The sequence below is a fragment of the Mercenaria mercenaria genome, chromosome 12 (assembly GCF_021730395.1).
Source record: "Mercenaria mercenaria strain notata chromosome 12, MADL_Memer_1, whole genome shotgun sequence".
NCBI lineage: Eukaryota > Metazoa > Mollusca > Bivalvia > Venerida > Veneridae > Mercenaria > Mercenaria mercenaria.
The window spans coordinates 67,766,521-67,781,827 of NC_069372.1; the positions used below are offsets into that span (position 1 = coordinate 67,766,521).

General features: G+C 34.7%; 1 protein-coding gene across 1 annotated transcript; it reads right to left on the reverse strand.

The window, feature by feature from the left end:
• Window positions 1-8,807: 8,807 nt before the first annotated feature.
• On the reverse strand, window positions 8,808-14,997 carry LOC128547433 (LHFPL tetraspan subfamily member 7 protein-like). Its single transcript, XM_053520276.1, has 3 exons — window positions 14,927-14,997; window positions 13,259-14,196; window positions 8,808-9,555 (listed from the first exon to the last, which is right to left on the reverse strand). The coding sequence occupies exons 2-3, from the start codon at window positions 13,617-13,619 to the stop codon at window positions 9,326-9,328; spliced, it is 591 nt and encodes a 196-aa protein (XP_053376251.1). The 5' UTR covers window positions 13,620-14,196; window positions 14,927-14,997; the 3' UTR covers window positions 8,808-9,325.
• Between the last annotated feature and the right edge of the window lie 310 nt (window positions 14,998-15,307).

Here is a 15,307-nt window from a genome sequence, read left to right on the forward strand (position 1 = left end):
TTTAGCATTTAACTCTGACCAGCGGGATAATCTATTATTAAGAACAATTGCATAAAGTTTATGCATACTAGAGGCCAGGCTAATGTCCCGATATTAGAGAAGGTCTCTTGTATCAATGGTGCTGGACTTTAGGATTGGGTTAATAATGTTCTTTCCCCAAAGAGACGGTACCATTCCGGTCTCAATACATACACGAAATAATGAATATGAAGCTTGGACTTGTAAAACGTATTGTTTTGTTTTATTTTCACTGGTTTTAAGCAAGATAAAAGTGACCTGAAATGTCTTTTAGTAAATTACCAAGATTTCTTTTTTACATGTTGTTTGAATTAAAAATACTGGATACATCTTTCTTCGAATATATGCCTCTTATATATTTCAACAGCCAACCTACCAATTAGTACGATTTTTTGGAAGTCCTTCTTTCACTTTACATCCTTACACGAGTTCACTTACTGAAGACGTATGACACAGTAAATATTTACGTCGCCCAAAGACTTTGTGATTTTAGTCGAGTTCTTTCGTTATTAAGTGGAACATGGTATATATGTTCTTTACTCTGAATAATACTTGCAATATTCGTTTGTTTGAGTTGACATGTAATTTACCAATGATAGGGCTTTATAGAAAATTATACAAATGATTATTAAGCTACGTTCTACAAAACTGATATTGTCAAGCCGTAGAAATATTCTCGTTACACGCGAACAATAACCAAAATGGCATGGAGAACGTTGATTGATAACCACATGATACGGAAATAAAACATGGTAAAGGAAATTAATTCTCCTTCAGGTTTATGAGGATAATCTTATTTTTCAATGAATACTGTTGTTTTCGAACTTCCTGTTTATGATAACTATAATGAGTGTTTGTATTTATCAAATTGTCATGTTAATTTTGTAACGTTCGGAGAAAATTGATGGCGTTTTAAAAATCAGTTAAGAGCAAGTGAGAATTTGTCTGAAGGTAGTTTGCAAGGGTTCACAGTACTGTTATAGAAAAAGTTATGCTGAATTATAGTTGTATTTTTAAAACACAACAGAACAGAACAGATTGTGAAATACTGGTTTAAACTTATTAATAACTTTAATAACAATTGTATTTTATATGCTGTATATAATAATATGCTTCATAGGTGTGAAAACAATAAAACTTCTTGATTGACTACTACAAGAGACTGATTTTAATGGCATTTGGACATAACATAACGTAACGTAACGTAACATAGCATAACATAGCATAGCATAGCATAGCATAGCATAGCATAGCATAGCATAGCATAACATAACATAACATAACATAACATAACATAACATTATTAATAAATCGTATGCAAACAGCACATTGATTAAACAGTTAGATATGAATTACATATATGTGCATGCATAATAAGTATGCGAGCATATACAACAAACCACGCAATAAAAGTAATAAAAGTAAGGGCACATCATAATTAAAGTAATAGTCACCATGATCGTGTAGCCCTTGTACGTTATGTATATACAATATGTTGAGACAATGTGAGAATAATAATATATGCAACAACATGAAATTGTATTAAGTATTAATTTCAATCATTAACAATGACTTCAATTTGCGTTGAGGAGTGATTTTCTTTTCTCAAACGCTTTCAACAAATATTTGGCAAGTCTGTATAGTAGTTCTATATTACACGATGATAGTAATTCTATGAATTTAATCAAGTTTGCCCTAGTTCTATATCTTTGAAGTATGAACTGGGTTCTAATGTATACAGAACATTCTAACGTAAAATGATACTCATCTTCTACTGTTCACAACTGACATAGTACACATAATCGTTCATTTCGCGGAATCCCTCTGTGCCTACCATATCCTGTTTCCAGACAATGTGATGATAGCCTTAGTTTAGTGACAAAATGTAGATTTTGTCTATATATCATGACTCTGTCATAGATGTTGAAATGTTTTGCCATTATTTAAGGAACTTCTAAAAGACATTTATATCTCACAATGGAGAGAAAGTGTTCCAGCTTCCAGTTCGTTGTCACTGTTTCGTGAGATCCAACAAAACTTTGACCTGTAGGATTACTCATGTGTTATAGACAATTGCAAACACAGACACGCCTTAGCAAAACAATGTTTGTCGTCGCATAGACTAAATATTGAACTGGGAAGGCACCGAAATATACCACGTGAACAACGGAAATGTGATCTTTGTCAAAAGAACGACCTAGAAGACGAGTTCCACTATGTTCTTATATGTGAGCTTATTGACGTTTCTTTGTTTATATATTAGGGTATAAAGACTACCCTCTCAAATATAATCTATTATTCATATGCAATTCCAATATTCTAAATCTGTCATATACATGCTTGTGTAATATTGTAATCTGTATGTATTACTGATGATAAGTTGTATATGCTTAAGTCAAAATAAAACTCTGTTCTGTTCTGTTCTGTTCTGTTCTGATAAAATAATGAATGGGAACAATCCGTATATTAAGCACTCTTAATTACACCTAATGCTGCTAAAATAATAACTACTATAGTGCTTTCGTCACCTCCAAACAAAAGTGACACAGCAAGCTTTTGAAATGGACACTTCAGCGAGTGAAATGAAATAGAGACGCATTGCACGCAAAGTGCGAGGAAACGGCGTATTGAATGATGAAACAGCTACTCCATTAAACCTTTCAGTCAATTTCTTCAGGATACAAAATGTTTCCTATACAGCATGACGGAAGTAAAACAGAGATTGACATGACAGGTAAACGATACTGAGAGTCTAAATACATTTTTTTTTTGTCAAAGTTGGATTTAATTAAATTATGACAATTATTATTATTTTTTTATTTGACATGATGATAAGTTGCAAACATCATTTGAATTTTAAAGACATTTCTACAGAATAAACCAAAATGTCATAGCAAGACTTAAGAAATAAGCTGAGGTCTTCAAACATTCAGGAGATTATATTGTATATTATTACGAAATCAATAGTGGAAAACAAATCATATGCAGTCGCTCGCACCTTCGCTTTGTTTATACTTATTTTGTTCTGCTTTTTGTTTCATTAAATCTGTTTTCTGTAAAAATATACCTGACTGAATCAATGACTTTTTGAGATGGTCTAAGATGAATATATCATGTATGTAAACGTATACTCTGAAAACAAATAAAAATGTAAAGAACAGAATAAATCTTGAAAATTTCTTTAAAATAGCACACGACTCCAGCACATCTTCTTTGGATCTGTCATAAATAAAAGGTTAATGTTTCACCGTGAACTGTGTCAAAACACGTTTAAAGATGCATAATTGTTCAAAGCATAGATTTCCCTATACCCATTGCAAACTCGTTGATTTAAAAAAAACCCCAGGCAACTTGCCATATTTCTTTTGATTTGCTGAATTTCAGTTAGAATTTATTAACTAAATTATACGTAATATAATTAAAATTTTGTCAAATGTACACCAAAGCAGGTGGATGAAGAACTAATACTAGACCTTAGTATATCAGATTAAGAATAAACTTATGCACGTGTACCTTAAAACTGGTAGAATTTTAATTCAATTGGTGTCGGTAGAATTTTAATTCAATAGGTGTGTTAACCTTAAAACTAGTAGAATTTTAATTCAAAAAGTATGTTTTACATGTTTTTGTTTTTTTGTCTGTCTGTCTTTCTTTCAGTTCTGCCGAACCCTTTACAGGGAAGTAGACACTTTCGTGCGCATCACCAAGCCATAAATATTTTTAGATACGAGTCAAATATAAAGGAAAGGAAAAATGTGTTAGTGAATAAAAGATTAAAACAGGGATAAAAGGCCAGTTTGCTAAATGGAAGGGAAGATCATTCCACAGGACTACACTCCTTGAGAACCACGAGTATTTATGAGTCAGTGGTTGAAGAGAGTGACCTGTAAGACAGTGGATGTTAATGGTATAATTACCTTGTTAGAGGGATGAGAAGATCTTCAAGGGGTTTTGCAACCAAGACATAGCCCAATACGCTGACCGTCGTTGAACCGCTTCCATCTGGTCTATTTGGTTCTGTATCGTCGGAGTTATATTACAGCTGTGGTCCGACAAGGGTCTGGGATGTCATGGACTTTTTGTGTTGAGCTTAATACTCCTGCGAAGTAAACCTAGACGGAGGGTTTTTAGTTGACCTATTTATGTGGGCGTCCCATGAGAGATCGTTTGAAATATCCGCGCAAAGGTTTTTCTGCTGGGGTAAATAATTCTATCCCAGTTCAACTCAGACTTTAAAATATCATAAGGTCATTTTAGCTGGTCTTTGTTTGGTGGAAGAAAGGGAAAGTGACATGTATACTGCAGTGTTATCTGCAAATAGACGAACCCTAGGCTAGATATTTCGTTGGAGGTCATTATTTCTCTGTATGTCAGAAAGAGCAGGAACCCAAGCACGGACGCCGGCGGAACTCCAGTATGGGCTCTGTGTTTACATCGTTTAGGAGAACGGATTGGAGTCAGTTATCAAAGAAGCTCTTGATCCATTTTAGGGGTTTTCCACATATACCGTCGTTGTACATTTTAAACACAGGATCAGGTCAACTTGTAGTTTGTTGTACACTGACTTGACAAGGTCATTTACAAGCATAATTAGTTTGATCACAAAGGATTTTTTCTCGAAAAACACTTGGGAGATGGTACAGAATGCCAAAGTTTGTAAGGTGTTTTGTAACTGAGGAGGACATTATGTGCTGAAGGGATTTTTCAAAGTACAAATGTAAAGGATATCGGCTTTTAGTTTTCTGGGTCTGATTTGTCGTATTCTTGTAGATTTTGATAGCATTTGCATTTCTTTTCACTGAAATGTGTAGACTACCTCATAAATGGATTTCTGAAAGATAGTTTCAAATTTGTGAATGTTCCTTTGAAAGTATTTTGGGTACGATGGTCTTGATCTTGTCTTGTCGGCATGCCTTATGAGTAGGAGCTTTTCATTGGCATTGGCATTTATATGGATATTTGGCATTCTTGGGTAGTTTTGACTGTTTCAGGTGGTGAGTTTTGTTTTTATTAGATATGTCATGGAGTTTCATCTTGCAGTACGATTCTAATGTAAAGGGCATTTTCGGCTAAATACAGACTGAAATTACTTATGGAGTGCTGTTACTTTTGAAGTTTCACCGAAAAGGAGTTTGTTGTGATATTTTCAGGGAGGTAGGGATGCTGAATCTTGTTTAGAATGCTTGAGGAGAGAATAGAATATTTTCTTGTTTGGTTTTGATTTAGGAGAGACATCAGACTGGTTTAAATTCATTTTTATAAGCCTCTTTTTTTTCTTTCAGCCTTTGTGTTTGAGGTCTAATAAATATTTAAGATCTCTTGTGAGCGAACGCGATGAAACTGGTCCTCCTTTTTATTTGTTCCCTCCCTTGCTTCCAACTGCAGTCTTTTATTTCCATGTGGCAGCCGTAAATGTTCCCAATTCTCGGATTAGGTGTTGTTATTATTTCTTGGCTTTTATGAGCTTGACGACCATTCACACTGTATACTGTATAGTTTCGCTTATATCGGGGCTATGGGTGAAGGGTCTTGTGCATTTTATTACTTGTATCAAACCCAATCTGATATTATTTTGTTTGGTTGCATTCTATACTTCCAAGTAATCTTTAAGATTGCATTTATAACAAAATTTGTAGGAAAGATACATTTGTGTGTTTAAAGGGAAATACCTTCAGCTATTTATCACAATAGTTTTGTTGTAAAGCTGACAGAACGTAAATGCACTAGTAAATATCAAACACCTTTGGTAAATAAATTATACTCAGAATTTGTAGTAATACACAGATTTTCAATATCAACAGTGGAAGGTTTTTTTCGATGCGAGTCTTTAAGGAAGCAAATATACATCTTATCAGTCACGGTGCAGTTGCTGCTTTGAAACTTATTCAGCGAAGTATAGATGGACGAAATTTATGTTAAATGGATCATATCATAAAGAATAGGATTATATCAAACATATAGACATAAGTCTAACTGAATTTGATAGAATACAAGGGATAGCACATATTTGTTTCCATGAATATTTTACATACATATTACTCTAACAGCTCAAAGTATAGCATTTGCATTTAATCATAACGTTGATTGTTTTGTCTGCGAAGGAATGGAAATTCCTATTCACGTGGCGCTTTTCGCGTAAGAAGAGCGCGAACACGCCACAACGACAAATAACACGCCAATACGACAAATACTGTTAGCGTATATTTATCGTACTGACGCGATAATTGTCGTTATTTCGTCTTGGCGTGTTGGTACCCTTTAAACGCGCCTACACACCAGAAAGAAAAAAAAAACAAGAAAAAACTATTGTCTCGTTCTATCGTGTTGGAGCGTTTAAAGGACGCCAAGACGCCAACATTTCAGAACGACAATTAGCATGCCAATATGACGGAATTTATTGCACTGGCGCGCTAATTTTCGTTTTCGTGTGGTTGTGTGTTTGCGGTCTTCAAATGCACCAACACGCCAAAATGATATGGCAGCAATCAGTCACAATACTCAAGACTTCGTTAATTCCAAGCGATATTCTGTGATTATTTGTTGTTATGGCATGTAGTTGTGATTTCAGCACCTTACAAAAGCGCGCAAATCAAGTATCTCATTTCCAAACGACTTCCACTATACAGAAATTCAATTATTTGAAAGGGAATTAAAAAGACGCTCGGCAGTTAATGTGATTGAAAACTACAATTTTGAAAGCATGATAGACGTTTATATCTTGCAAATTCTGCAAAATGGTTAGGAAAAGTAGGATAAAGAGAAATGAATGTTTTTCAGCTTCTGAAACTCAGCCAAGCCTGGTTTTCTTTTTCCTCATGACAGACATTTCTATGGATTGAGAATGCTTTATTGCTTAAACATGTTTAGCCTACAAAAATAAGGCAGGACATGAAAAAAGCCTAGTTTTAAGATTACATTAAGAACTGTCAGTCACATCAGCCTTGATATACAATTATATCATTTATAATGTAGAGCCCGTTTGGGTGAACTATTTGATATCAGGTACAATATTTATAAATGTGCCTTATAAAGTGTATAAAGAACTCTAGAAATAGTACAAATTATACTTTATAAAATCCTACTACAGACGCATCATATACTGAAGCTTGTTACAATTTACTAAATATGTCCCTTGAATAAAATTTGATTTATCTCTTGTTGTTATAACTTGCTCATTGATCATAAAATACTTCTCAGAATATAGTATAACTGAGACAGAATAAAAGAAGAATATAAGAGAGCTCTTCATGATATAATCGGTCATTATTCACGTTTCACATTCTTGATCGATATTTGCCGGACGCATAATCACATGTAGCAATCAAGAAAGAGAATTGTTATTTGCAAACAGACGAAAAGCATAAGAATGTAACAAAACGTTCATATGCGATTTCACAAACTGCAGATTGTACTTGATGAATGTATGTTATAGGCTTCAAATATCAGCATTTGCAGGAATTTTAATCATCGCTTTAATAACTAACGAATTATAAAATACATTCAAGCACATAATTATGTTTGTTTGTTTGGTCTAGGTATCTCCTATAATGTATGACTACATTTCATACGTGGAAAATTAAAAGATGTATGATTTCTTTTTAAATGACACTGGCCAGATCTATCTAATTCAAGCATTTGCAATAGAATTCATGTCAGTGTCAACCTGCAATATTGTTTGACTGTTAACATTGTATCAATCAATCGATCCATCGAACGATCGATCGATCCATCCATCCATTCATCCATCCATCCATCCGTCCATCGGATCGATCCATCGATCAATCAAGCAAGCAAGCAAAGCAAAGCAAAGCAAATCAAAATAAAGCAAGCAAAGCAAAGCAAAGCGAAGCGAAGCGAAGCAAGCAAGCAAGCAAGCAATCTATCAATAAAATCAGCAAGCAATCTATCAATCAATCAATCAATCAATCAATCAGCAAAGCAAATTCAAATCAAAGTAAAGCAAACAAGCAATGCAAGCAAGGCAAAGCAAATCAAATCAAATCAAATCAAATCAAATCAAGGCAAATCAAATCAAATCAAATCAAATCAAATCAAATCAAAGCAAAGCAAATCAAATCAAAACGAAGCGAAGCAAAGCGAAGCAAAGAAAGCAAGCAAGCAAGCAATATGTCAATAAAATCAATCAAATCCATCCATCCATCAATCAGCAAAGCAAATAAAATCAAAGCAAAGCAAGTAAAGCAAACAAGCAATGCAAGCAAGGCAAATCAAATCAAATCAAATCAAGGCAAATCAAATCAAATCAAATCAAAGCAAAGCAAAGCAAAGCAAGCAATATATCAACCAAATCAATCAATCAAATCCATCCATCCATCCATCCATCCATCCATCATCAATCAATCAATAAATCAGCCAATCAGTCAATCAATCCATCTATCCATCCATTCATCCATCCATCTATCCATCCATCAAAATAAACGCAAACATCAAAGCAATTTAATTTAGGCCCTAAGTCTATTTTGTGAGTGTCTTTATGACGACCGGCTAATATTATTCAGATGGCATCTATAATAAATATTTTTCACTGCAAGAAAATGCAGATGTTGAATTGAAATGCTGAATATCGACCGACAATTTGGGCTGAACATTATTTTCTGTATAAATAGTTTGTTCTTAATGGGAATGACACAGACAATATTAGTAAGATGTGTGTATAAATAATGACATGGTGACATATTACTGATACAAAACTGCTTTGTTTTATACTACATTATTCAAATTTTATTTTTGATATATTTCGGCGTAGAAAATATATGACGTTATCATAATTCTAACTATTTGACAGACGCGAAATAAAGCTATGTATAATATAAAGCCAGCTTATATGGAGAACAAAACTGCTTATTTTCTCAATTTACATCTCTGTGCTGTACAATCTGTAGGTGGCCTACCCGCTATGAATTTAAGTGAAAATGACACATTAAGCGACTTTGCAAGAATAAAGACCAGCATTCGTCCATGTTCCTGCATTTGTCAACAGTATAAAACTCCACACCATGATTTCGGCATATAACGTGGACTTTTCTATTTTTCTCTCGTTTCTAAATTTTGACTACACAGCGCTGTTAAACCTTCTACACCACAACCTTTGTATGTTAATTCGTCTGTGTTGAATAATGATGAACTGTGTTTAGTTTTAGGAACAACAAGAAAATGTTTTGTAATTAAATGCAATAATTTATATACATAATATATATCACTAACATGAAAACTTCTCAAAGATTATAGCATCCGGCTGAATAGTCAAACGAACTTAAACAAATTTGGTGAACTGATTCTCTTTCTGTTACATTTTGCAGTCCTGTCCATTATTGGCTGAGTTTTCGTCTGCACTGAAATAAGACAGGATAGGACAGAAGATTGAAATTGCTGCTCCAACTATGGCCAAAACGTATGTCCAACCTACATGGCAGATGCCCGAGTTGTAAACATCAGCGCCTGCACCGCAATACAACCGGAAGTAACTCGAGTCAAATCCAAGTGGGTACACAAGTAGTCCAGAAGTCATCAAGAATACTAAAATTAAAAAGAATACTTCTATTAGTGAATCAATTAAAATAATCTACACCGAAACTATAAGTTTATTTATATCACTCCATAAAACATTTGCTATAACACTCGAACATGAATTGATGTAAGCAGCTCAGTTTGTACAAGTATGAACAGCTAATAACATAATTAAAACGTATTTCCATTGGCAGATTATTACTTCAAATGAATTCTAATGATTAAATTACAACGAACAAATATTACTTTGTAAAATACATTTTGTTTTAAAAGCTTGGATTTCAGACAGTAATTACTTTAGGAAAATATTTAGTGTTCGACTTATTCCCAAGGAATTCATCTCTAAAATGATATATACTTAGTTACAGCTCAGAAAAGTGATGCCCTTTTATAATTGGCATGGAGTTTACTTATCCATACCTTATCCAAATTGATAGGATTTTCTTTGAATATTTGTTTGTTTCAATTGTATCGTAACAGCATTATATGGAAAGCACCTGCATTTCTTTCAAATTCTTCTGAAACTCACAAATCGTTCAATAGAGGTGTACAATGAGCAAATGAAGATGTTTTATCATTAGTAAGACTATTAAGCTCGTCCACTGTCCAGAATTGTGACTTTGTGATTGTTAATCGTATGCTTCCCCTCTTGCACTATATTGACAAGCGTTTTGCGTGAAACATTTTCATATGCCTTTCGCTCTTACACTTTAAAACTTCGGTTATATGTCATTGACCTCATGTTATTTGCCAAGACAAATGTTTGTCCATAGATTTTTTAACTATCACAAGAGCAGAATTTAAGTGCCATGTTAAAATGACTCCCCGTACTTGAACTCAGCATTATTATATTTTCTGATGTAGTCATAGATTTCATTCAATACCTGTATCAGCAGGTGCTCGGCGTGTGGGGTGTTGCACTTATCGTTACATCATATGAACAGACTCAATCAAACTGAGTCTGTAGTTTTTTCCGCAGAAAACAGGTGCTCGGCGTGTGGGGTGTTGCACTTATCGTTACATCATATGAACAGACTCGATCAAACTGAGTCTGTAGTTATTTCCTCAGAAAGCAGGTGCGAGGCGTGTGGGGTGTTGCACTTATCGTTACATCATATGAACAGACTCGATCAAACTGAGTTTGAAGTTATTTCCTCAGAAAGCAGGTGCTAGGCGTGTGGGGTGTTGCACTTATCGTTACATCATATGAACAGACTCGATCAAACTGAGTTTGAAGTTATTTCCACAGAAAGCAGGTGCTAGGCGTGTGGGGTGTTGCACTTATCGTTACATCATATGAACAGACTCGATCAAACTGAGTTTGAAGTTATTTCCTCAGAAAGCAGGTGCTAGGCGTGTGGGGTGTTGCACTTATCGTTACATCATATGAACAGACTCGATCAAACTGAGTTTGAAGTTATTTCCTCAGAAAGCAGGTGCTAGGCGTGTGGGGTGTTGCACTTATCGTTACATCATATGAACAGACTCGATCAAACTGAGTTTGAAGTTATTTCCTCAGAAAGCAGGTGCTAGGCGTGTGGGGTGTTGAACTTATCGTTACATCATATGAACAGACTCGATCAAACTGAGTTTGAAGTTATTTCCTCAGAAAGCAGGTGCTAGGCGTGTGGGGTGTTGCACTTATCGTTACATCATATGAACAGACTCGATCAAACTGAGTTTGAAGTTATTTCCTCAGAAAGCAGGTGCTAGGCGTGTGGGGTGTTGCACTTATCGTTACATCATATGAACAGACTCGATCAAACTGAGTTTGAAGTTATTTCCTCAGAAAGCAGGTGCTAGGCGTGTGGGGTGTTGCACTTATCGTTACATCATATGAACAGACTCGATCAAACTGAGTTTGAAGTTATTTCCTCAGAAAGCAGGTGCTAGGCGTGTGGGGTGTTGCACTTATCGTTACATCATATGAACAGACTCGATCAAACTGAGTTTGAAGTTATTTCCTCAGAAAGCAGGTGCTAGGCGTGTGGGGTGTTGCACTTATCGTTACATCATATGAACAGACTCGATCAAACTGAGTTTGAAGTTATTTCCTCAGAAAGCAGGTGCTAGGCGTGTGGGGTGTTGCACTTATCGTTACATCATATGAACAGACTCGATCAAACTGAGTTTGAAGTTATTTCCTCAGAAAGCAGGTGCTAGGCGTGTGGGGTGTTGCACTTATCGTTACATCATATGAACAGACTCGATCAAACTGAGTCTGAAGTTATTTCCTCAGAAAGCAGGTGCTAGGCGTGTGGGGTGTTGCACTTATCGTTACATCATATGAACAGACTCGATCAAACTGAGTCTGTAGTTATTTCCTCAGAAAGCAGGTGCTAGGCGTGTGGGGTGTTGCACTTATCGTTACATCATATGAACAGACTCGATCAAACTGAGTCTGAAGATATTCATCAGAAAGCAGGTGCTAGGCGTGTGGGGTGTTGCACTTATCGTTACATCATATGAACAGACTCGATCAAACTGAGTTTGAAGTTATTTCCTCAGAAAGCAGGTGCTAGGCGTGTGGGGTGTTGCACTTATCGTTACATCATATGAACAGACTCGATCAAACTGAGTTTGAAGTTATTTCCTCAGAAAGCAGGTGCTAGGCGTGTGGGGTGTTGCACTTATTGTTACATCATATGAACAGACTCGATCAAACTGAGTTTGAAGTTATTTCCTAGGATACATTCTATGCTTCCAAATGATCTTCTTATAAATTTTATTTATAAAAAAAAATGATTCCAACGATGAACAAGATATTTTCTACAACTTAATCTTGGTAAACCGTTAAAGTACAAGACTGAACGTCCCGAATAATGCTTTTTAGACGTGCTTTCATTTTCATTAAAAACAGATAAGTTTGATTGATATCGGTATAATATTGACAAGACGCGGACATTAAATATATGAAGGGAAGAGTTCTGCTTAGATATATGCAAACGCAGCATAATTAGTTGATTTTTTAATGTTGGTAATGTGACACTAATGTATAATCGGGATCGAATGGTCGCGATTTCAAATCTGTTGAATATAAAAAAGTCAGGGTCTATTTTTGCTAAGTTTCAGTAATACATTCAAGGATCTGAATATGATAGACACATATTTCAACTAATAATTACTAAGTTGGGTTGACAAGCTATATTTGTATACGGATTTCTGTGTAACGATCAAGGAGTTGTTGTTCTTTACTCCTGGTTGGTTATATTTGTATTCTTTTGAAGTACGTTCGAAACTGCATCAGTCAACATGTTTGGAAGGGGATAGAGACTTTTCCTTTTTTATACACGTTTGAAAACGATTATGGCAAAGTTTTAGGCTAAAGTTTGATACTTTATCGCTGTAATGTTAACTCCTGATTTAGAGGATATTAAAAAAAATATCATTGCTATAATGGTAGGAAAAGTTACTAAAACATAGAATACATCTAAAGACAGACATAAAGACACAATCCCCATGTACAATAGTGTAAGCGTCAAATATTGAGTAAATATAATCCATCAAAACAAAATAATATCAGTATGTATCAAATTCTGTTTTGTGGTTAATCGCCAAAGTTTAGAACTCGATTATGTGATTGGTTCTGGAAGCAGTAATAATAGCTCGTATAATATTTAATACTTTTACATTTTATTTTCATTCAACTGATTGATTTTCTTTAGTTTTCCAAGATTTTTTCCCCTCTTACAGTAAGTTTTCAATGACATACCTGAAGATGTCTGTAGATATCTGGTCGCCAGTGACAACGTTTTATCCCATCCCGTCCGCACACACATCGTCGCCAAGGAACATAAAGCCCCAAAACATGTAAACAATGATCCGCCGCCGTACAACAAACACGCTGCTTGCCAGATAGTACAAGGGATGTTACCAAAGCCAAAGCGGCCTCCGTAAAATCCACACGTACGTGCCAGTTCCTCTGATCCGGAGTGACCGACACAGAAAGCATATATCCCATATGCATTGATGGTGTTAGGGTGAATTATCCACTCCGGCTGGAGGAAACAAAACGAGCATGTGACAGACACGAGAATGGACAAAAGAATCCAGATGTAGTGCACATAGTTCATGCTTTCTGATGACACATTTGGAACATTTTCAGTAACAACCACATGTATTCCATATTTACTGACCACGTAACTGATATAATTATGTCACAGCGATCACATCTTTTATGGTTTCGAAATACTGTGAAAAACAATCTCAATCAAACTTACAGGTAATTTCTCTAATTCTTAAATTTAATTTCCTTATAATCACCGAATTGTAGTTTAACGCCTACATAACATAGCAAGCAACAAATCTACAAATGTTTTATCACTTCATTCTGATGTACCTTGATATATATATAGTTACATTTTGATTTCATCTAAACATAGCTTTTATCCGGTTGTTATCTTTATGCTACGCGAAGCACTGCTCACAATACAAAAGTCTGATGATTTATCTAATTTATCAATCTGTTTCTATCCTCACGATGCGCGAGTGCTTGCAAAGAAACAATATTTTATAGCTTATTGAATAATACTTGTACAATCACTGTATGAATGCATGTTATTTTCCAATATTTCAATCATGCAGAATTTGAATACACTTCAAAATTTCTTAGAAAGGTCTTCTGGAGGCATTCCACGAGTTTGCCATAACCTGTAATAGACCTTTGAATTTAACGTATTTTGTGAGAAAACAAGTTAAATTCTATACTCTATACTGTCCGCCTAATGTCTTTTTTGATCGACGTTTATAACGGTATATTAAAGGTGGTCAATCACATTTAAACAACATTTAATGACATTTTTTACTTTTTGTATATTCTGATAGAGAATTATTTAAGGAACAAAAAGACCGATTACATAGAGTTAGATTCCTATTTGAAATGTATATTTTATTATTTTTATAAAATTTTGTAATTACTCCCCTTTAATATGAAAGTATATAAAAAGCTGGGTATTTCTTTTTATTTCGATACAATGTCTAATGTCAGGATAGGAAAATGAAATTTTAAAAATACCTCCAGTGAAAATCTAATTTGTATTAAGTGTTAAGTGAACATAAATGAGTGTAAATGATCAGATGCTAAAGTTTCGAACAAATCCGTTACATTGCCAAAATCTGATTATCCACCTTTAAAGAAAACAAAATGTAAGTATAAAACACTTTTGACCAAATTTAACTTCATGACAAAACTTAATGACTTAAGTAAGGTCGAAGACATGAAGTTTCATAAACTAATCAGAATTGTTATTCTCGGCCAGAGCATGTTTTATTACGTATTACATATTCACAAATTTAAAAGCATAATCCAGCGTTAACATTTTATCTCCAGTTCTGATTTTCATTACAACCAAATAAATTCCAAAACAATCAAACAAACAACTTTCAATAGCTTGTTGGCATCAAATTGAAAACGCCAGACAATCGCTATGTCTAACAAGAAATGGCAAAATGACTGCTAGTGAATCGTTCAAAGCAATACAATATTTCCGATAGGAGACCCGTTTGAGAGATTGTCTGGATATTTGGTCACACTGACGTTAATATGAGGTTGTCAGCGAACCAGTCTGGTACCTGGTGAAGAATAGGTCTAATATATGACACCGTGTGATCGAACTGCCCAAAATCATTTCAAACTAGTAGAAACCATAAAGCATTCATTTTACCAAACAGTTTCATTGAGAAAACTTTTTCTTAATATAAGCGACATTTATTGACATAAACGGAATATCTAGAAGTGAAATAAATTTAAATTTTCTAAAAA